Consider the following 20,127-nt stretch of genomic DNA (forward strand, 5'->3'; position numbering starts at 1 on the left):
TAAGATCATGGCATCTGGTCCCATCACTTCATGGGAAATAGATGGGGAAACAGTGTCAGACTTTATTTTTTGGGGTCCAAAATCACTGCAGATTGTGATTGCAGCCATGAAATTAAAAGACGCTTACTCCTTGGAAGGAAAGTTATGACTAACCTACACAATATTTTAAAAAGCAGAGACATTACTTTGTCAACAAAGTTCCATCTAGTCAAGGCTATGGTTTTTCCAGCAGTCATGTATGGATGTGAGATTTGGACTCTAAAGAAAGCTGAGCGCTGAAGAATTGATGTTTTTGAACTGTGGTGTTGGAGAAGACTCTTAGATCCAAGCAGTCTATCCTACAGGAGATCCATCCTGTTCATTGTGTGTTCATTGGTGTTCATTGGTAGGACAGATGCTGAAGCTGAAACTCCAATCCTTTGGCCACCTGATGCAAAGAGCTGACTCACTGGAAAAGACCCTGATGCTGGGAAGGACAGGGGGCAGGAGGAGAAGGGGACAACAGAGGATGAGATGGCTGGATGGCATCACCGCCTCGATGGACATGAGCTTGTGCAAGCTTCAGGAGTTGGTGATGGACATGGAGGCCTGGTGTGCTGTGGTCCATGGGGTCACAAAGAGGACATGACTGAGCGACTGAACTGAACTGAACAAAAGCCCTCAGAGGTGGCAGCGCATCCCGTTCAGATCCCATCCCTGGGGACGCGGGAGCACAGAGGCACAGAGAAAGGGAAGCAGCGTGGCGCGTCTGACAATGGGAGCCGCTCAGTCGCGTCTGCCTCTCTGCGACCCCGGGGGCTGCACAGTCCATGGAATCCTCCAGGCCAGAATACTGGAGTGGGCAGCCTTTCCCTTCTCCAGGGGATCTTCGCAACCCAGGAACTGAGCCCAGGTCTCCTGCATCGCAGGCAGATTCTTCACCAGCAGAGCCACCAGGGAAGCCCTTGTTTTAGACGAGTAACGGTAGGAACAGAGGGAAATGAGGCCTCTGGCTTCAGCAGTGGGGTGGGGGGCAGTGCTGGGGGTTCCCAGCTGACCCAATGCTCTGCCCTGCGGACCAGCAACCCTGTGGAAGCAGGCAGAGGACACAACAGCTGAGATGAGGAGGCTGCCCCGTGTCCACCGACGGCGAGTGGAGCAACCGTGCAGCCCACCGCCCATGCCGGGGCGTGTCACTCAGCCCCACGTCGGGACAGCTGGGGACACAGGCCACAGTGCTGAGCCTGGGGGCGGGAGAGAGGCCGGCCGCCCGAGGAGAACGCCACGAGACCCCAGCGTCCGAGGCCGGCCCCCGTGTGGGGCAGCTCTGCCGGCACTGGCTGGGGAGCTCCTGCTTTGCGTCTGTCCAGACCTGTGAAGAAAAAAAGATGTCAACGGGAGAAGCAGGCGTGTAACTGTTCCCACGCCAGGCAGGGGGCGGCCACGTGCTGAGTGACCCCCGGGCCGTCCCGGGACCCAGGCGCCGGCCGAGCGCAGCAGCAGGGTGTGTGGTGGGGTTGCAGGCGGTGTCCCCCCTGGAAGGACGGCGCTGGCTGCGGCACCTCTGAAATGAGGGGTCACCAGAATCGTGTGAAACCCAGGCACTGACTGAGGGGCTGTGCACTGGGCCGTGGGCAGAGACTCCCTCGGGGGTGGGGGGCGGTGCTGGGGGTTCCCAGCCGACCCCGCGCTCTGCCCTGCAGACCAGCGACCCCGTGGAAGCAGGCACCACAACCCCATCCCGCCTGCCGGGGTGGCTCCCTGTGGGCCCCCCTCCCAGACGGGCATGCCCTGCTGTCCCCATCTGTCCTGAGCTGAGGTTTGTCCAGGGGACAGTGAGCACTGGCCTGCCTCTGTGCCCGTCCCTCTGGGCCGCCCGCTTCGCCCACCCCGACGCCTACCCTGCCCTGCGACCCTTGGAGCTCAGGATGCAAGTGTCTCGTTCTCCAATTTCAGCTGCAGGTGAACCTGCTCTCCAAGTTTCTGCTGATCGCGAAGTCTTGCTACGAGCAGAGGAACTTCGCCACGGCCATGCAGATCCTGGGCGGCCTGGAGCACGCGGCCGTACGCCAGTGCGCGGTGCGTGCCCCGCGCGGCTGGGCAGGGGACCCCCACGGGGCCAGGGGTTTCACCTGCGCTTTTACTCTAGGCCTGGAGAATTCTGCCCGCGAAGATAGCGGAGGTGATGGAGGAGCTGAAAGCTGTGGAGGTACCGGTGTGCGTGAGCTCCCAGGAGCTCGCGTCCCCCCAGGGGCGGCGGTTGACAGGTGGCAGGATGGGTTGCCTGGCCGTCTGCCTTACGGCCCCCCAGGACTGGGCACAGCCTCCCCGTCCCCCGGGCAGAGGAGGCAGGGGCAGGCGCTCCAGGAGCCCTGCCTGCCGACTGTGCCTCGTGGGTCTGACTCCCGCTGGGGGTGCAGGTGTCTGAAGCCCACCTCCTCCTGGCTGCCCCTTGAGAGACGGTCGGCGAGGACACAGCCTCTGGCTGGCGGGCCGAGGTGCCAGGGGCAGCCTGCGTCCAGCCCAGGCCCAGCTCTGCCAGTGGCAGGGCTCCCATGTGTCCTCGGCTGACCGCAGACCCGGGGGCCTGCCGCTGGCCAGCCGGCGCTCAGTCTGATTAGGGTGGGGTCCCTCGGCGCGCTTCTGGAACCAGCACCTCAGCAGCAGGAAGCGCATGTCTTTCTGGGGGGTCAGTGTTCCTCCTGTGCCCACACGCTGCAGAGCCTGGACCCCCAGCCAGGGAGCCAAGGGGTACTTTGAATTGGATGGCAAATTGGGGTGTGGCGCCCCAGGCACTGACTGGCACTGGCCGGCCCTGCTATGCACCAGGGATGCCCCCTCGCCTCTGCTCAGCCCACGCCCGTCTGGGTCCCAGGTCTTCCTGAAGAGCGACAGCCTGTGTCTGATGGAAGGACGGCGCCTCAGGGCCCAGCCCACCCTGCCCTCAGCCCACCTGCTGGCCATGCACATACAGCAGCTGGAGACGGGAGGCTTCACCATGACCAACGGGGCCCACAGGTGGAGCAAGCTCAGGTGAGGGGCCCACAGGTGAGCAAGCAGGTGAGCAAGCAGGTGAGAGGCCCACAGGCAAGCCAGCCAGGTGAGGGGTCTCCCCATCCCTCCTATTCCTCTGAGGCCTGGACCAGATGCCCCCACCCAGCCCAGGCTGCCATAAGCTCCCTCCAGGTGACCTCCAGCTGCCTCCTTCTCCACAAACGCGGGGTAAACATTTCCCACACTGCTGGCATCCATGGCCCCAAACACCGCCCCGAGGTCGAAGGTTGCGACCTTCCTTCCTGTTGGGAGAGCAGGCACACCCTGAACCCCACCTCTGTGCAGCCGCCCCCCGGCCCCCTGAAGCCGCCTCTTCCCTCTGTTCCGCCTCTGCTCTCCTGTTGGACCCCCACCCTGGGGCTAACCTAGGAGGACCCCTGGTCAGGCCCCCGCCCCTTCAGCTGCCAGCACCCCTGGGGACCCACCAGGAGGCACGGACTGGGCACTGTCTGCAACCACCTTCACCGTGACCCCACCAGTGACTCAGACACCCCCAAAGAGGGTCACTGCCCACTTCAGCGTGTGTGGCACCGGTCCCCTCAGCACCCAGGCCCAGGCCAGCCTCTACAGGGGCTCCCGGCCACATCCGCCCCTCCGCAGCGCCCCAGGCCCACGCTGCCTCCAGCTCAGGGCCAGCCCGTCTGCCAGGAGCACCCCCACCCACAAGTCCGTCCTCCCCACCCCGCCCAGCCTGCACCGTCACGCTGCAGTCAGGTGGAGGCTGGTCCAGCCTCCTCGGGGTCAAGGACAGCAGCCTCGCTTTGTGAGCAGGGCCCAGGGGGCACAGAGCCCACCGTTGCCAGCTGTGCCTGCGAGACCGCTTCAGTCACTGAAAACAGGAGTTTAGAGATGACACTGTTTCCACAAGGCACACTTACTGCCAGAGGCCCATGGCGATCAAAGGGGAAGCGGGCAGTGAGGGAAGGCCACGGTCCAGAAAGGGCCTGGCCAGGCTCCGCTCGCGTGCGCTCCTCCTGACGCGGTTCACGGGTGCGTGTGTTTGCACACCTGTCTCCTCGTTAACAACGGAGGCATTCACATGGAACACACCGCGTCTTCACACAAAGCCAGGGTGGGCACATGTGTCTGGGGAGTCCACAGCCTCCCCAGGCAGAACCGAGGCCCGCAGCTCAGAGGCCCCCGTTTTCCGGATGATGCCCCGCGGAGTGCCGGCCGCCACCTGACGCCCAGCTCTGGGAGGCAAAGGCTGGCTCCCCGCGTGGCCGGTTCCCTGGGCGCCACGTCAGTGAACGGGGCTGGGGCAAAGCGCAGAGCACCGAACCCACCCAGATGGACTAACCCGCGTGCACTCGTCTGCCGCCTTGGGCTGCCTCACGCTTCCTTATCGTGGGGATTTCAGCACTGACTGGGCCTCACACAGCACATCTCCAGTCAGCGTTTGTGGAATGAAAGGTGGATGGACGGACAGAGGGAGGGAAGGATGGACAGACGCAGGGCAGGTGGATGAACACGCCTGGGCCCTGAAACGAGGTCTGGCCTGTGACTGAACAGCAGACTGGCCCCTCGCGGTCTGAACTCTGACGCGGTCGGGCTGGGACTGGCCAGTGCCCACCAGCTGCAACACCGCCCCCGAGACGCGTGCAAACTCATGTCCCATTTCTTCCCGACACAGAAACATCGCCAAGGTGGCAAGCCAGGTCCACGCGTTCCAGGAGAACCCCTACACGTTCGCCCCCGACCCCAAGCTGCAGTCCCAGCTCAAGCAGAGAATCGCTCGCTTCAGCGGGGCCGACATCGCTGTGCTGGCGGCGGACAGCGGGGCGGGCCCCCGGCAGGCAGCCAGCGAGAAGCACTCCCGGAAGATCCAGGACAAGCTGCGGAGGATGAGGGCCACGTTCCAGTAGCGGAGGCGGCAGGCCGGGGGGTGGACGGGGGCCCCCCGCAGTGCAGGAGGGTCGGACGGGAGCGCGGGCTCAGACACGGACCCGGAGACGGCACCAGGAGGCTGACTGTAAAATTTAAAGATGTAAGATGTAAACCAGACTGGGGCGAGTAGGCTCCCAGGAGCCGAACCCCCGAACGCTCATTATGTTTCTCAGAGACGAACAGCTTCTGCCCAGCCTGCCCCCAGAGCCCCGCACCCCTCGGCCTGTAACCCGGGTGCCCCCGAGCAAAGTCTGCGTGAGTCTGCCTGTGTCTGCCACGACGGACCCCTGGTCCCCCTGCGAACAACAGATTCCAAGGGCTCTGGAACCTTCCATGTGAAGCCCTGAGGCTTCCGGGGGCCGCAGCCCAGCCCTGGGCTCACAGTTCCCCCGCTAGGCATCCCGCCCTCTGCCCTGAGCACTGGCTGCTCGCCCTGCCCTGGGGGTGGGGGTGCCCGAGCCTCACAGCCTTCATCCTGGCCAGCCTCCTGCTGCCCGCCAGTGCCTCGCAGCTCCCCCCGGCCGCTCCCCGTGCCCCATGGCCCCGGTGCCCGCCGCCCACCGCCCGCCACTGAGAGCACTGCCCTGTGGGGGGGTTCCCCTGTGCCGAGGCCCCGCATCCAAGGGCAGAGGACTCAGACGGCAGCTCCAAAGCCAAGACAGCCTCCGCGGCCCCTCCGCGACCATGCTGGGTAGGGGGGCGCCTGGGGGGTGGTCCCAGACGCCTTCAGCATCCATGCATGCGACACACACACCCGTGCCCGCCTCCCACGGCTGGCTGCCACTGCGCTTTGAGGAGAGGCGCCTGCCGCCTCGGGGGCACTGAGCACCCCTCAGGGCTGTTTCCACCAGCCTGCTGGTGCCGCCTTGCCCAGCGTGGGCAGGACGCACTCGCCGGCGGCTTGGGGACCAGGCGAGGCCTCACACACCCGCAGCAGGGAGGCCAGTGCCCCGGACCGTCCCAGGCACCCGCATCCTTTCGTTGCAAATCGCCGCGAGACCTGCAATTCTTCTTCTGAGTTTTAGGATTAGTGATTCTTTGGCGCAACCAGCTAGTGGTATTTCAAGGAAACCATTACTTGATAAAACGCTGAATTTCTAACGTCAGGGTGTTTTCCCACATATATTCATTCCCAACACCTAGCTCCTGCGTACGTGAAATACGAGAGGCGTGCGGCACGCCTGGCCCTAACGAAGCTTTCATGTGAGAATTCGGTTCTGCAGATGAACTCCTGGGTTTTCAGCACTGAACTCAGCAAGCTCAGAGGCCGTGTGAACACACACTCCAGCCAGACCGGCTCTGCCCCGGGAGCGGCCGCCTCAGCCCACACGCACCCGTCTGCATGTCGCTCTCGTGCACTCCAGTTTCTAATAAAGCCGTTTCTACCAAGACGGCTGCCCACGGCTCCCGCGCTTTGTCCGCCCTACAGGTCACGGGGGGCTCCCCACAGCCACGATGACGTCTCCGGGGCTGCTCGTGAGGGCGGGCGGCAATGATCCTGGGTGACAAGCCGGGGGCAAGGCGGCCCCAGGACTGATCCCCATACCCCGGGGCCTGCGAGCTGCCTCGGGAGGAGATGGCCGGCCTCCCACAGTCGCCGCCCGCGGAGGCCTCCGGGCACCACAGCCCCAGCCTTCCCACCACAAACCCTGCCACCATCCCAGGGCCCGGCCACCCAGACCTCGCCCACAGCCCACAGGTCGGACGGCCAGCTCGTCCTCGTGGGGGGACTGAGGGGTGCCCCGGGCCTGTCACCACCAGGAAGGGTCCTGCTGCTGCGGTTCAGGGCTGGCAGGCACCGCAGGGTGAGGGTCTCTCTGCTGTGGGGCCGCCAGAGCCTGGGGGTCTTCTTGGTGTCTCTGGGCTCCGCCCTCCAGATGCCAGCAGCATCGCCGCCGACCCCCCCCAGCAGCTGCGGCAACCCACAACTCTCCAGACGTCACCAAACGTCTCCTGGGCAGCAGAAATGCCCCCAAACCACAGCCCCTAAAGCACTGACACCCCAAATCTTCCAGACAACATTCAGGTCTGCAAAAAAAAAAAAGGAAACAGCTGAATGGCTGATTCCAGGGCTGGGGTGGGGAAAGTATAGCAGATGAGTCAGGAGCTAAAGGGGGGAAGGGGATAGAGGTAGATCACGTCAAAAGGACACAGGACAAGAGCGAAAGAGCTGCTCCCACAGCCAGAGCCGACCATGTGCGCCCCACATGGGACAGTGACGGGCTGTGGGCCAGGAGGAGGGTCAAAGTCTGAGTCCTTACCGACGTCAGGGGACAGCTGAATGAGTAACAGGAATAACCAAGGGGAACCTGCCCCGGGAGGTGCAGCTGGCCACCCTTTGAGTGTTGGGGGCACCTGGCGACTGGCCCCCTGTGGGGCAGGACAGGAGGAGGGTGCCCTCACAGTGGGGAGACGCAGGCTTCACCCTAACTGCAGAGGAGGGTCACACTAAGCAGATGGCACATCACTTCTGGGGTCTCATCCCAGGCCCCCGAGCCCTGGTCTAATCATGAGAAGACACCAGACAAACCCAAACTGAGGGGCAAGCTTCAAAATACCCACCAGTCTCAAAGTGGCAAGTACGTGGGGAAAAAGATCTAGAGAGGACCACGGGGGCAGACTGAGAGCACAGGCTAACTAAACGCAGCTGGAGCACACGAGGGGTGTGAGCAGACAGCCTGCCGCGCTGCAGTGTCGTCAGCGGGATTGTGCAACCACCGACTCCTCGGCTTTGCCAAAGTCCCACAGGCGAGGAAGATTCCAGGCACTCTGCGCCGTCTGTATAACCTGGGTGCAGACTTAGAATTATCCCACACCAAGGAGTCTAAGAAAGGCAATGCCAAAGAATGCTCAAACTACTGCACAATTGCACTCATCTCACACGCTAGTAAAGTAATGCTCAAAATTCTCCAAGCCAGGCTTCAGCAATACATGAACCATGAACTTCCAGATGTTCACGCTGGTTTTAGAAAAGGCAGAGAAACCAGAGATCAAATTGCCAACATCTGCTGGATCATCAAAAAAGCAAGAGTTCCAGAAAAACATCTATTTCTGCTTTACTGACTATGCCAAAGCCTTTGATGTGTGGATCACAATAAACTGTGGAAAATTCTGAAAGAGATGGGAATACCAGACCACCTCACCTGCCTCTTGAGAAACCGATATGCAGGTCAGGAAGCAACAGTTAGAACTGGACATGGAACAACAGACTGGTTCCAAATAGGAAAAGGAGTACATCAAGGCTGTATATTGTCACCCTTCTTATTTAACTTATATGCAGAGTACATCATGAGAAACACTGGGCTGGAAGAAGCACAAGCTGGAATCAAGATTGCTGAGAGAAATATCAATAACCTCAGATATGCATATGACACCACCCTTCGGCAGAAATTGAAGAGGAACTAAAAAGCCTCTTGATGAAAGTGAAAGAGGAGAGTGAAAAAGTTGGCTTAAAGCTCAACATTCAGAAAACTAAGATCATGGCATCTGGACCCATCACTTCATGGCAGATAGATGGGGAAACAGTGTCAGACTTTATTTTTTTGGGGTCCAAAATCACTGCAGATGGTGATTGCAGCCATTAAATTAAAAGATGCTTACTCCTTGGAAGGAAAATTATGACCAACCTTGATAGCGTACTGAGAAGCAGAGATAGTACTTTGCCAACAAAGGTCCGTCTAGTCAAGGCTATGGTTTTTCCTGTGGTCATGTATGGATGTGAGAGTTGGACTGTGAAGAAAGCTGAGCACTGAAGAATTGATGCTTTTGAAGTGTGGTGTTGGAGAAGACTCTTGAGAGTCCCTTGGACTGCAAGGAGATCCAACCAGTCCATTCTAAAGGAGATCAGTGCTGGGTGTTCTTTGGAAGGAATGATGCTAAAGCTGAAACTCCAGTACTTTGGCCACCTCATGCTAAGGGTTGACTGGCTGGAAAAGACCCTGATGCTGGGAGGGATTGGGGGCAGGAGGAGAAGGGGACGACAGAGGATGAGATGGCTGGATGGCATCACCGACTCAATGGACATGAGTCTGAGTGAACTCCGGGAGTTGGTGGTGGACAGGGAGGCCTGGCGTGCTGCGATTCATGGGGTCGCAAAGAGTCGGACACGACTGAGCAACTGAACTGGACTGAACTGAAGGAGTCTAAGAATCAAAATGGACACCAAAGGGAGAATTTAATTCAGACGACCATTATATGTACTGTGAGAAGAATCCCTTAGAAGAACTGGAATAGCCCTCAGAGTCAATTAATAGTCCAAAATGCAGTGCTCAGGGGCAGTCTCAAAAACGACAGAATGATCTCGGTTTGTTTCCAAGGCAAACCATTCAATATCACAGTAATCCCAGTGTATGCCCCGACCACTAATGCAGAAGAAGCTGAAGTCAAACAGTTCTATGAAGACCTATAAGACCTTCTAGAACTAACACCAAACAAAAATGTCCTTTCCACCCTAGGGGATTAGAGTCAAAAGTAGTAAGTCAAAAGGTATCTGCAATAACAGGCACGTTTAGCCTTGGAGTACGAAATGAAGCAGGCAATAGTTTTACCAGAATACATGATCACGGCGAACACCCTCTTTCAACAACACTAGATGCGATGCTATGCATGGACATCTCCAGATGGTCAGCACTGAAATCAGATTGATGCTGTTCTTTGCAGCTGAAGATGGAGAAGCTCAGCAAAAACAAGATTTGGAGCTGACTGTGGCTCAGATCAGGAGCTGTTTATTGCAAAATTCAGGTTTAAATTGAAGAAAGTAGGGGAAACTACCAGACCATTTAGCTGTGACCTAAATCAAATCCCTTATGATTATACAGTGGAGGTGACAAATAGATTCAAGGGATTAGGTCTGGTGTAGACAAAGTGCCTGAAGAACTATGGACAGAGATTCAAAACATTGTACAGAAGGCGGTGACCAAAACCACTCCCAAGAAAAAGAAATGCAAGAAGGCAAAGTGGTTGTCTGAGGAGGCTTTACAAACAGCTGAGAAAAGAGAAGTGAAAGGCAAAGAAGAAAGAGAAAGATATATCCAACTGAATGCAGAGTTCCAGAGAATAGCAAGGAGAGGTAAGAAAGCCTTCTTCAGTGATTAATGCAAAGAAATACAGGAAAACAAAAGAATGGGAACGAATGGCACCCCACTCCAGTACTCTTGCCTGGAGAATCCCATGGACGGAGGAGCCTGGTGGGCTGCAGTCCAAGGGGTCACTCAGAGTTGGACACGACCAAGTGACTTCCTACTTTCACTTTACACTTTCATGCATTGGAGAAGGAAATGGCAACCCACTCCAGTGTTCTTGCCTGGAGAATCCCAGGGAAGGGGGAGCCTGGTGGGCTGCCGTCTATGGGGTCGCACAGAGTTGGACATGACTGAAGCGACTTAGCAGCAGCAGCAGCAGCAGCAGAGATCTCTTCAACAAAATTGAGGATACCAAGGGAACATTTCATGCAAAGATGGGCTCAATAAAGGACAGAAACAGCAAGGACCTAACAGAAGCAGAGGATACTAAGAAGACGTGGCAAGAATACACCAAAAATCTGTACAAGAAAGGTCTTAATGACCCGATAACCGCGATGGTGTGATCACTCATCTAGAGCAAGGCATCTTGGGAGTGTGAAAGTCAAGTGGGCCCTAGGAAACATCACTACAAACAAAGCTAATGGAGGTGATGGAATTCGAGCTGAGCTATTTCAAATTCTAAAAGATGATGCTGTTAAAGTGCTGCCCTCAATATGCCAGCAAATTTGGAAAACTCAGCAATGGCCACAGGACTGGAAAGGGTCACTTTTCATTCCAACCCCAAAGAAGGGCAATGCCAAAGAATGTTCAAACTACTGTACAATTGCAGTCCTTTCACATGCTAGCAAGGTAATGCTCAAAATCCTTCAAGGTAGGCTTCAAAAGAACATGAACTAGGAACTTCCAGATGTACAAGCTGGGCAGAGAAAAGGCAGAGAAACCAGAGATCAAAAAGCCAACATCCACCAGATCAAAGAAAAAGCAAGAGAATTTCTGAAAAATATCTACTTCTGCCTCATTGACTACCCAAAAGCCTTTGTGTGGATCACAACAAACTGTGGAAATTTTATTTTTTGGATTGGGCTAAGCAGCTTTATTAGAGAAAGTCAAGATTACAAAGGACTGAAGAGTTGGCATTGGGGCCCTTCTTCTTGCCAAAGGTGGGCACAACACTGGCAAAGCGCTGGTTGTACAGCATGTGCCTCTCGATCCGGCCTGTCTTCTTTTTCTCCTGTTTGGCCACCTCGGGAGTCTGACCTCTGGCTTTCCTAGCATGGGCCCGGGAACCATGGGCTTTACCTCCAAGCATGCAGCCAACTACTTCCGGAGTGCTCAGAGCCTCCACCCCAAACTGGCCCGGGGTAGTCTCATCCTCTGGGGGTGTGCCTGCCACGAGCAGAGCTTGATTTTCTGGAGGGATGCCCTCCAACGAGGCTACCTGAGCCGTGATCTGGGCAACGGTCTCCTGGTCGGTCACCTTGAGTGTGTAGCTCCTGGGCGCAAAGAGCTGCATGTTGGCAACTAGATCACAGACACCACTGCCGTTACTGCGAAGATGGAGTCAAGAAAGAGCTGGAAAATTCTTAAAGAGATGGGAATACTAGACTACTCTGCCTCCTGAGAAACCTGTATGCAGGTCAAGAAGCAACAGTTAGAACCAGACATAGGACAATGGACTGGTTCCAGATTGGGAAAGAAGTACATCAAGGCTGTATACTCATGTCACCCTGCTTATTGAACTTCTATGCAGAACACATCATGGGAAATGCCAAGCTGGATGAATCACAAGCTGGAATCAAGATCGCTGGGAGAATATCGATGTTGGATATGCAGATGATACCAGTTTAATGGCAGAAAGCGAAGAGGAACTAAAGAGCCTCTTGAGGGTGAAAGAGGAGAGTGAAAAAGCTGGTTTAAATCTCAACATTTAAAAAAACTAAGATCACAGCATCCGGTCCTATCACTTCATGGTTAATAGATGGGGGAAAAGTGGAAACAGTTGCAGCTTTTAATTTCTTGGGCTCCAAAATCACTGCAGATGGTGAGTGCAGCCATGAAATTTAAAAATGCTTGTTCCTTGGGAGAAAAGCTTTGACAAACCTAGACAGCATATTAAAAAGCAGAGACATCACATTGCCAACAAAGGTTTGTCTAGTCAAAGCTATCGATTTTCCAGTAGTCAGGTATGGATGTTAGAGTTGGACCATAAAGAAGGCTGAGCGCCTAACAACTGATGCTTTCAAACTGTGGTACTGGAGAAGCCTTGAGAGTCCCGTGGATGGCAAAGAGATCAAACCAGTCAATCTGAAAGGAAATCAATCCTAAATATTCATTGGAAGGACTAATGCTGAAGGTGAAGCCGCAATACTTTGGCCACCTGATGTGAAGCACCAACTCACTGGAAAAGACCGTGACGCTGGGAAAGACTGAGGGCAGGAGGAGAAGGGGAGGACGGAGGATGAGATGTTGGAGGCATCATGGACTCAATGGACGGGAGTTTGAGCAAGATCCGGGAGATAGTGAAGAACAGGGAGGCCTGGTGTATTGCAGTGCATGGGGTCTCAAAGAGTGGCACAAGACTTAGCAACTGAACAACAGGAGTTTTATAAAACTACTGTGGTTAGTATACAGAAATACAATTCACTTTTGTTCATTTTTGTATTCGATGACCTTGCAAAGCTCATTAATTCTGACTGTGCCTGTCGATTTTGCACTTTGCACGTGTACCACCATATTATGTGCAAGGAGCACTGCATCACTTCTTCCTTGGCTATCTCCATACTTCCCAAGCCTTTTTGTTGGTTTATTCTCTGGCTAGGACTTCTAGACGGCTGAGCAGAAGCTGTAACTTTGGGCACCTTTCTCCTACCCTTAGTATCTCAGGGGGTCAGGTTTAACACTAGTAAACACAATGTCGGCGGTGGCCATTCTGCATCAGAATAAGAAAGTCCCTTCATGTGCAGTGTATGTAAATTACGACACTAAGTTTGACCAATGGCCTAGCTCTCCATCAGGTCCAGCAGACAGCGATGAACAGTATCGCCTCCACAAACTAAAACCGTAGAGGGGTTGGGGGGGTCTGGGTGGCTGGTAGAACCAGAACATGATTACATTTAGGAATAGCTAGGGTGCACCAAGAGAAGGAAATGGCAACCCACTCCAGTGTTCTTGCCTGGAGAATCCCAGGGACGGGGGAGCCTGGTGGGCTGCAGTCTATGGGGTCGCACAGAGTCGGACACGACTGAAGCGATTTAGCAAGCAAGCAAGCAAGAGTGCACCAAAGGAAAAAGGAGCCTTTGGAAGCAGAATGTGCCACGGCTTCCTCTACACAGCGGTGAAAGGGCACCGCACATGCGTAAACACGTACGGAACCTTGCGCGCCCGACACACGTTGCCATGTTCGTTTGGACTTGATCCAGCGGTTTGAGAAGTACAGACAAGGAGGTTGGGCGGGCGCTTTCGCGGTAGGCGGGCGGGGGCAGAGCTTTACTCTACGAGCTCGAGACCCAGGAGCCCAAAGACTGGCCCGGAGACCAGGCGTTGCCGCGGTCGGGTTGAACTTGGCGCGCGGGGCGGGGCGGGGCGGGGCAGGGGGAGGGCCGCGTAGACCCGGCGGGGCTTCCGCGCCGGCTTCGAGCAGGGCGGGCGTGCAGGGTCTTCCGAGCGCGAACTGGCGGCTTCTCCTGGGCCTCGGCCTCGACCCCGCTGGCCCCGGGATGCTGCTGCGGCCGCGGCGGCCGCCCCCGCCCGAGCCTCCATCGCCCGCCAGCCCGGACCCCGAGCCGCGGCTGGCGGGGGGCGCCCCGGAGACCCCGCCCCGGAGGCCCGCCTCGCCCGGCGCGCTGGCGGCTCCCGCAACCCCCGCACCCCCCGGCTCGCCCGCGTCCCCCGGCTCGCCCGTGTCCCCGGGCTCGGCTCAGCGCACGCCCTGGAGTGCGCACGAGACGGAGCTGCTGTTGGGCACGCTGCTGCAGCCCGCCGTGTGGCGCGCGCTCCTGCTGGACCGCCGCCAGGCGCTGCCCACCTACCGCCGCGTGTCGGCCGCGCTGGCCCGCCAGCAGGTGCGGCGCACCCCCGCGCAGTGCCGCCGCCGCTACAAGTTCCTCAAGGACAAGGTCCGCGACGCGCACGGCCAGCCGCCCGGGCCCTTCGACGCGCAGATCCGCCAGCTTATGGGCCTCCTGGGCGACAACGGGCGCAGGCGCGGACGCCGCCGCTCCCCCGGGCCCGGACGACCCCCGCGCGGCCGCCGGCCGGCCTCCGCCGCGCCCGCCGAGCCGGGTAGGTGGGCTGGGGTGGGGGAGGGCGCGCCCCAGACGGAAGAGCGCGGGGAGCGGGCTGTGGGGAGAGCCCCTCAGACGGAGGAGCGGGGGTGGGGTGCGGGCGCGCCCCCGGCAACCGGCGGCTCCGCGTTCCAGGCGCCCCGCCGCTGCCCGTGTCCCGAGAGCTCGACTCGGATCCCGCGTGGACACTCAGGTTCAGCCCGTCCCCGCCCAAGTCTGCGGACGCGCCCAACGCGCCCGGCTCCCCGACGGCCCCCAGCACCTTCACGCCCGCGCCTGTCCGCCCCGGAGAGCCCGAGTCCTTCCGTGCCCCCGGCTCCCCGCCACCGCAGTCCCCAGGCCCCGCCCGGGAAGACCCCGACTCGCCGCCCGCCCGCCCGGAGGAGCACGCGCCGCAGCAGCCCGCGCCGCCGTCTCTGAACGCCGCCCTCCTGCAGACCCTGGGGCACCTCGGCGACATCGTGTCCATCCTGGGCCCGCTGCGTGACCAGCTGCTGACCCTGAACCAGCACGTGGAGCAGCTGCGCGGCTCCTTCGACCAGACCGTGTCCCTAGCAGTAGGCTTCATCCTGGGCAGCGCCGCGGCCGAGCGAGGTGTCCTAGCCGACCCGCGCCCGTGAGCCTGTCCCTCCGCGGTCCCCGCGCCGGAGGGCCGCCCCCTCAGCCCTGACCCTCCCTGCTGCCCCCCTCCCCCAACCAAACCTAAGTATGTTCAATAAAAAGATTGCTTTTTCTGACTCAATCCTGTGTGCAGGTTGCGCACTGGGTAGGAACGTAGGGCTGGAGATAACCGGGAGGTTAAAATGGCCTCGGGACCCCTGGGAGGGGCCCAGTTGGGATTCTGCCCAGCCCCACTAGGCCTAGGAGGCCCGTCTCCCGTCGGGGGAGGGCTGTGGGCACGTGGAACCCGAGCTCGGGGCCCGCATCGCATACCAGCCTTCTCCAGGTCTCCAGACCCTGCTTGCCAGGACTTCCCACCAGCGCAGACCGGCCGCGGTGGGCGAGCCCCTGCGAGCAGGGAGGAGGCCGGGCGCCACGGGGAGGGCCCCGGGAACCGGCGGGGGCCGGGTCCAGCCGGAACCGGTGGGGGAGGTGTAAGCGGTCTCAGGCCGCCCCCCGCGGGCGGCCCAGGGAAGAGTCCGCGGCCTTGGGCCGAGCAGCGTCCAGGAAGGAGGTTCCCAGGATAACGTGCCCCCGGGGAGGGGTCCCCTCCTGTCCACGGAGGTGCGTGGGCTGGGTGGGCCCGGGGCAGGAAGCGCGGCGGGTTTGAGCTTTTCCACCTTGGCGGAGGCCAGGGTTCGTGCAGCTTGAAAAGGACTTTATCGAAATTGCCCCAGGAGCATTTTCCAAGTCTTGACTGAGGGCCCCACCCTGCGCTGGGGGCTCAGACCCGGCGGGGACTGGGCGGGGCCGGACGTGCTCCCAGCCGGGGTGGGAGGAGGAAGCAGCCAGAGGCGCGGGCCCGCATAACAATACACCTTCGGGCTGAATGCCCGGCGGCTTTTCAGCAGCTAGGGGATCATTCAGAGACTTAAGTGGTTGCTCTGGTCGGCGAGGTAAACGGGAAGCCTGTCTCCAAGCGCCCTGCAGTCCTCACCCTCCGGAGGCTCCAGGCGGCCAAGCACTCAGCCCCTCCCCCAGCCCTTTTCTGGAAATGTCTTCTAAGAGGCCCCGGTTGGGCCCCCAGCCGCAGGGACCCGGCAGGACAAGGGTGCACCCACCGTTCGGCAGGACGGGGGGCTGTGTATGAAAGGTCCCGAATCCTCGAGGACACGCTGGCCTCTGCTGTGAGAGACGGTGCCTGCCCCCTTCCAGTCCACCCGAGGGCAGAAACCTGCAGGGGGACCCTTGGCGTTTGTAAACACCCGCACACCCTACACATTTCCAAAGGTAAGAGCCAAGGTGGGAGGTGGGGGGTCTGAGACAGCCTTGGGCCGCTTCCCAGCAAATCCCGAAGCCGCCGGGGGCAGGGGGTGATGTCACCGGGACTCTGCTCGGAGAAAGGGCTGTTTGGGGGCTTGAGATCCATGTAAGCCTCCGAGTCTTTGGGGACCAAGGTTTGGGGTGCACCAAGAAGAACCTGTCTGCCTTACGCCCCATGTTGCCTGGCGGTCTGGGGGCACGTCCAGAGCCTTCTCCTCAGGGCCTGATGACCCTGCACACCCCATCCCCAGCCTCGCCAAGGTCTTCCAGTCTGGGGAGGGGCGAGCCTGTCTCACTCCAGCGCCTCGGCTAGGGGTTTATTTGTGACTTAAGCCATTCCTGACGCGTGGAAACGCTCAGATCCCGGCTCCCCGGCCTGCCCGTGACCCGCCTCAGCTGTAGTTGTGGGGGTGGCGGCTGGGGCTGTGGGGTGAGGTGGGTCTTACGCCGGCCATCCTGGGTTTGACTCAGCATGTGTGCAGCGCACCTTCCAGTAGGGATGGCGTCCTGCTGTGAGCACACCTTTTCCTGTGCCTGTGTGGGCATCAACCCAGCCGGCCTCCAGGGCCATCCTCAGGGGTCATCAGGGGCCCCTCGGCCAGCAGGCTCACCCCTTCTCTTTCACTCTGGTGAAATACGTGGAGCACAAAGTCTCCCGTCTTACCTGTTTCAAGTGTGCAGGGATGTTCACATTGTGCAGTGGTCATGCCCGTCAGCTCCAGAACTTGCTCTTCCTAAACAGAATCATTGGACACTCACTCTGCAGCCCCCTCTCCCACCCCCGGCAGGATGCTCTTGTTGTGTGTGTTATGCCTGACCCTTTCTGACCCCATGAACTGCAGCCCGCCAGGCTCCTCTGTCCGTGGGATTCTCCAGGTGAGGATACTGGAGTAGGTTGCCGTGCCCTCTTCCCAACCCAGGGATCTAACCCAGGTCTCCCGCAGGTCTCCCACGTCTCAGGCAGATTCTTTACCACCTGAGCCACTAGGGACCTCAAAACTGGGATCACACAGTATTTGTCTTTTTGTATCTGGTTTATATCACCCAGAATAATGTTCTCCGAGCTGTGAATAACACACACAGCATACTTCGGGTTTTCTTTCTTTTTAAAGATGGAATGATAGCCCACTGCATGGATGGACCACATTTTGCTTGTCCGTTGACTCGGTGGACATTTGGGCTGCTTCCACATTTCAGCTTTGTGAATAATGCTGACGCGAACATGGATGTGCGAATATTTTTCAAGACCCTGTGTTCAGTTCTTTGGGGTGTGTAAGTGGAATGGATCATGTGGTAATTCCATTTTTAATTTTTTGAGGAACCTCCATACCGTCTTCCAGCCGCTGCCCCATTTTATATTCCCACCGACACTGAACAAGGGTTCGTTTCCCCACATCCTCAACCACACTTGTGTTACTGTTTTTTAACCTCAGCCGTCCTAGGGAGCGTGAGGTTCGTACCTTTAAGCGCTGGTGTTGCAGTGCGTGGTCAGCAGCGTGGCCGGTGCCCTGCCGCCCCGGCGCTCAGGACCTATCCAGCTGCCGCTTGTCTGCACGCGTGAGCTCACCGGCACACCTGCGGCGCTGAGACCGTGCACAGTGGCCTGGACGATCAAGAGCCGTGAGCTCGGGCCTTGCCCCGCCCCACCCCGGCAGCTGCAGGGCTCTGGGGCTGGCTTTGCTCTTCCCCTTCACCCCACAGCCGGCTGGTGCTCCTATTGTGTGTGTGGAGGACTGCCCTGGGCCCTTAGCCTCATCCACCTTGTAAGGCAGGGCTGCACCCAGCTGGCTGCATCAGCTCGCCCCTGGGCCCGGTTGGTTTCCGTGTCGGCCAGGGGCTGGAAGCCAGCTCCCACCTAATTCAGCACCCTCGGCCTCCCACGCCAGTTCCCTTCCCTCCGGGCCTGGGGCCAGAGAGAGCAGTTATACAGCAAATTCACCCATCAACGTCAGTGCTGTTGAGACCTGGAAGAACATCTATTCCAGTGACATGGGACCACTCAAACAGGATGCATTTTCCCCAAAGAGGCATTTGACCCTCTCAGTCCAGGGGCTCCCGCACCCCTGGATAGGGCTCCATTCCACCTGATTAGCTCTGCCTGCGCTCCCTTGGTGTCCATATGGTCCCTGAATTTAACTGAAGGGAGCTTCCTGTACACCTCGTGTTTCAGAAGTGCCTGTCCTGAGTCTCACTGCTCATCTTCCAGACCCTGTCTCGTCTACACCTGCTCCAATAACCACACCGTCCGTACTGGGCTCTGCCGTGCACAGCGGGCCGTGTGAACAGTCTCCTCCCCGGGGACTTGAGGGGCGCGTGGACTCGGGCAGGCTGTGAGCCTGCACCTTTCCAGGTCATGCGGATGGGGCCCGTGGGCAGACGTGTTCGTGCTCTCAGGTCAGCACGGCTGCCTCCGGCATCTCCTCCACGCCCTCACCAGAGACCCCAGGTCCGCGCGGTTTGCCGCTGTCTTCACAACCCCCGCCACGTCTGCAGTCTCTCCCCCACGTTGTGGGGGCGCAGAGCAGGAGGGGGTGTGCCAAGAGGCACAGTAGCGCTGCCTTCCTCCCTCCCCTGTTCTGCACTAGACCAATTTGTCTGCCAGAAACCACAGCGCTGAGTGTTACGGAGCGAACGTGTCCCCCTGATTCCATGTTGAGACCCCAAGCCCAGGGTGGTGCAGTCAGGAGGGCCCCTGGGAGGTGACAGGCCATGAGGGCGAGGCCTCGTAGTTGGGCTTAGCGTCCCTGACTCCGCTCCCCGCTCAGGAGGCCACGGCAAGGAAGCAGCCGGCATCCGCCCCGCAGGCCCCGGCCTGGTGTCCCTGCAGCAAGACAGACAGGACCCTGAGCTGGTGCCGGCCTCTCCCAGAGCTGTGGTCGCTGAGGATCGGGAGCAGCTACACAGGCGTGCGGCTCACCCCGCTCACGTGGCCCAACCCCAGGACCTGCTGAGTCCCTGGCGTGGACCCTGAGGGTGGCCAGTTCAGGTCCGCTTCCCGAATTTCACAGCGGGCGCAGCCCCACCCGCCCTCCACAGCCGGTCAGCGGGAGTGTCCGGGTCCCATCGCCTTTGGCCATTTATCTGCGTGAGTGCCTCTGTGCATTTCGGTCGGGTTTCTCTGCTCCTCGGGGGTCTCATCTGTTTCCTTCACCTTCGGGACACCTGCGCGCACTCCCTCTTCGTTTTCTGAGTTTTGGGCGCTGACCTAATCCTACAAGGACTCTCCTGACCTGCAGAAGGCCCCTTCGTGAAGACCTCAGGGGCCATTGTCCCATCATGTTCATGAGGAGGTGCTTATCTGGCTTCACTTTGTTCATTGTTTCTAATGACAGCACCAAGCAAAAGCACTCTGGAGTGACAAGAACGTTCTAGAATGTCCAACCCGGCCGCCACCAGCCACACCTGCCTGTGCGACTGAGACACTGAATATCTAAGTTAACTTCATGTGCTCAGAGCCCCACATTCAGTCCTTACATAAAACTGTTCTAGTGCTGTTGATTTCAGCTTCCCAGCTTCAGAGCCGTATTCACCAAAGACCGGGGCCTGGAGTTAGACCTTCATCAAGTTCCCTCCAGGGTCACCCGGGGCCCCTTTTGGAGTCCCTCAGACTGATGGGGCACCCACCCCCACATCACTCTGGTTCTGTCTCAGGGAGACCGCTGCAAGGCCGCAGGGCCTGGCTGTGGGTGATGGCTTCCAGTCTGTCCATCTGTGGGCCTCACAAGGCACCTCAGCCTGGCGCAGCCCCTCCAACCAGAGATCTTCACGAGGTTGGAGGGCGGCGGAGCCCCCACCTGCCAAGGAGATGTCGTGGGGGTCCCTAGGCATGGGACTCACCTCTGAGCTGCTGATTGGAGCAGGGACGGTGAGTCCTGGCCGGTGGGGGAAGGGGGGAGGCGGGGGGGCTGCAGCCTGGATGGGAGGCAGGGGTCTGCCCCCCCTGCCTGTCCACTCGGCCTGCCCTGCTGCCTCCTCTGCGG

At 59.0% G+C, this 20,127-nt stretch overlaps 3 protein-coding genes across 4 annotated transcripts in view; 2 read left to right on the forward strand and 1 right to left on the reverse strand.

Annotated features, from left to right (window-relative positions):
- The window catches only part of KNDC1 (kinase non-catalytic C-lobe domain containing 1), a 53,662-nt gene extending 47,351 nt beyond the window's left edge, over positions 1-6,311 (forward strand). Inside the window, exons 27-30 of one of the 2 annotated variants that reach the window (XM_025273934.3) lie at positions 1,936-2,058; positions 2,129-2,188; positions 2,809-3,012; positions 4,667-6,311. In XM_025273934.3, the coding sequence (XP_025129719.3) occupies positions 1,936-2,058; positions 2,129-2,188; positions 2,809-3,012; positions 4,667-5,050 (771 nt within the window). In that variant the 3' untranslated portion in view covers positions 5,051-6,311. The remainder of the gene's footprint in view (positions 1-1,935; positions 2,059-2,128; positions 2,189-2,808; positions 3,013-4,666) is intronic. The other variant, XM_006070996.4, reaches the window with a different exon arrangement.
- A 4,726-nt stretch (positions 6,312-11,037) lies between these two features.
- On the reverse strand, positions 11,038-11,611 carry LOC102401365 (ubiquitin-like protein FUBI). Its single transcript, XM_044935122.2, has one exon. The coding sequence runs from the start codon at positions 11,452-11,454 to the stop codon at positions 11,038-11,040; it is 417 nt and encodes a 138-aa protein (XP_044791057.1). The 5' UTR covers positions 11,455-11,611.
- A 1,948-nt stretch (positions 11,612-13,559) lies between these two features.
- UTF1 (undifferentiated embryonic cell transcription factor 1) lies at positions 13,560-14,966 on the forward strand. Its single transcript, XM_025274194.2, has 2 exons — positions 13,560-14,222; positions 14,360-14,966. The coding sequence occupies exons 1-2, from the start codon at positions 13,658-13,660 to the stop codon at positions 14,842-14,844; spliced, it is 1,050 nt and encodes a 349-aa protein (XP_025129979.1). The 5' UTR covers positions 13,560-13,657; the 3' UTR covers positions 14,845-14,966.
- The last annotated feature ends 5,161 nt before the right edge of the window (positions 14,967-20,127 follow it).

The sequence above is a fragment of the Bubalus bubalis genome, chromosome 23, assembly GCF_019923935.1.
Source record: "Bubalus bubalis isolate 160015118507 breed Murrah chromosome 23, NDDB_SH_1, whole genome shotgun sequence".
Taxonomy (NCBI): domain Eukaryota; kingdom Metazoa; phylum Chordata; class Mammalia; order Artiodactyla; family Bovidae; genus Bubalus; species Bubalus bubalis.

Excerpts from the sequence above, each read along its gene's own strand:
- LOC102401365 (XM_044935122.2), bottom strand. The coding sequence starts at position 11,454 with ATGCAGCTCTTTGCGCCCAGGAGCTACACACTCAAGGTGACCGACCAG.
- UTF1 (XM_025274194.2), top strand. The coding sequence starts at position 13,658 with ATGCTGCTGCGGCCGCGGCGGCCGCCCCCGCCCGAGCCTCCATCGCCC. Across the intron at positions 14,223-14,359 it reads CGCCGCGCCCGCCGAGCCGG|GCGCCCCGCCGCTGCCCGTG; the intron begins GTAGGTGGGCTG and ends TCCGCGTTCCAG.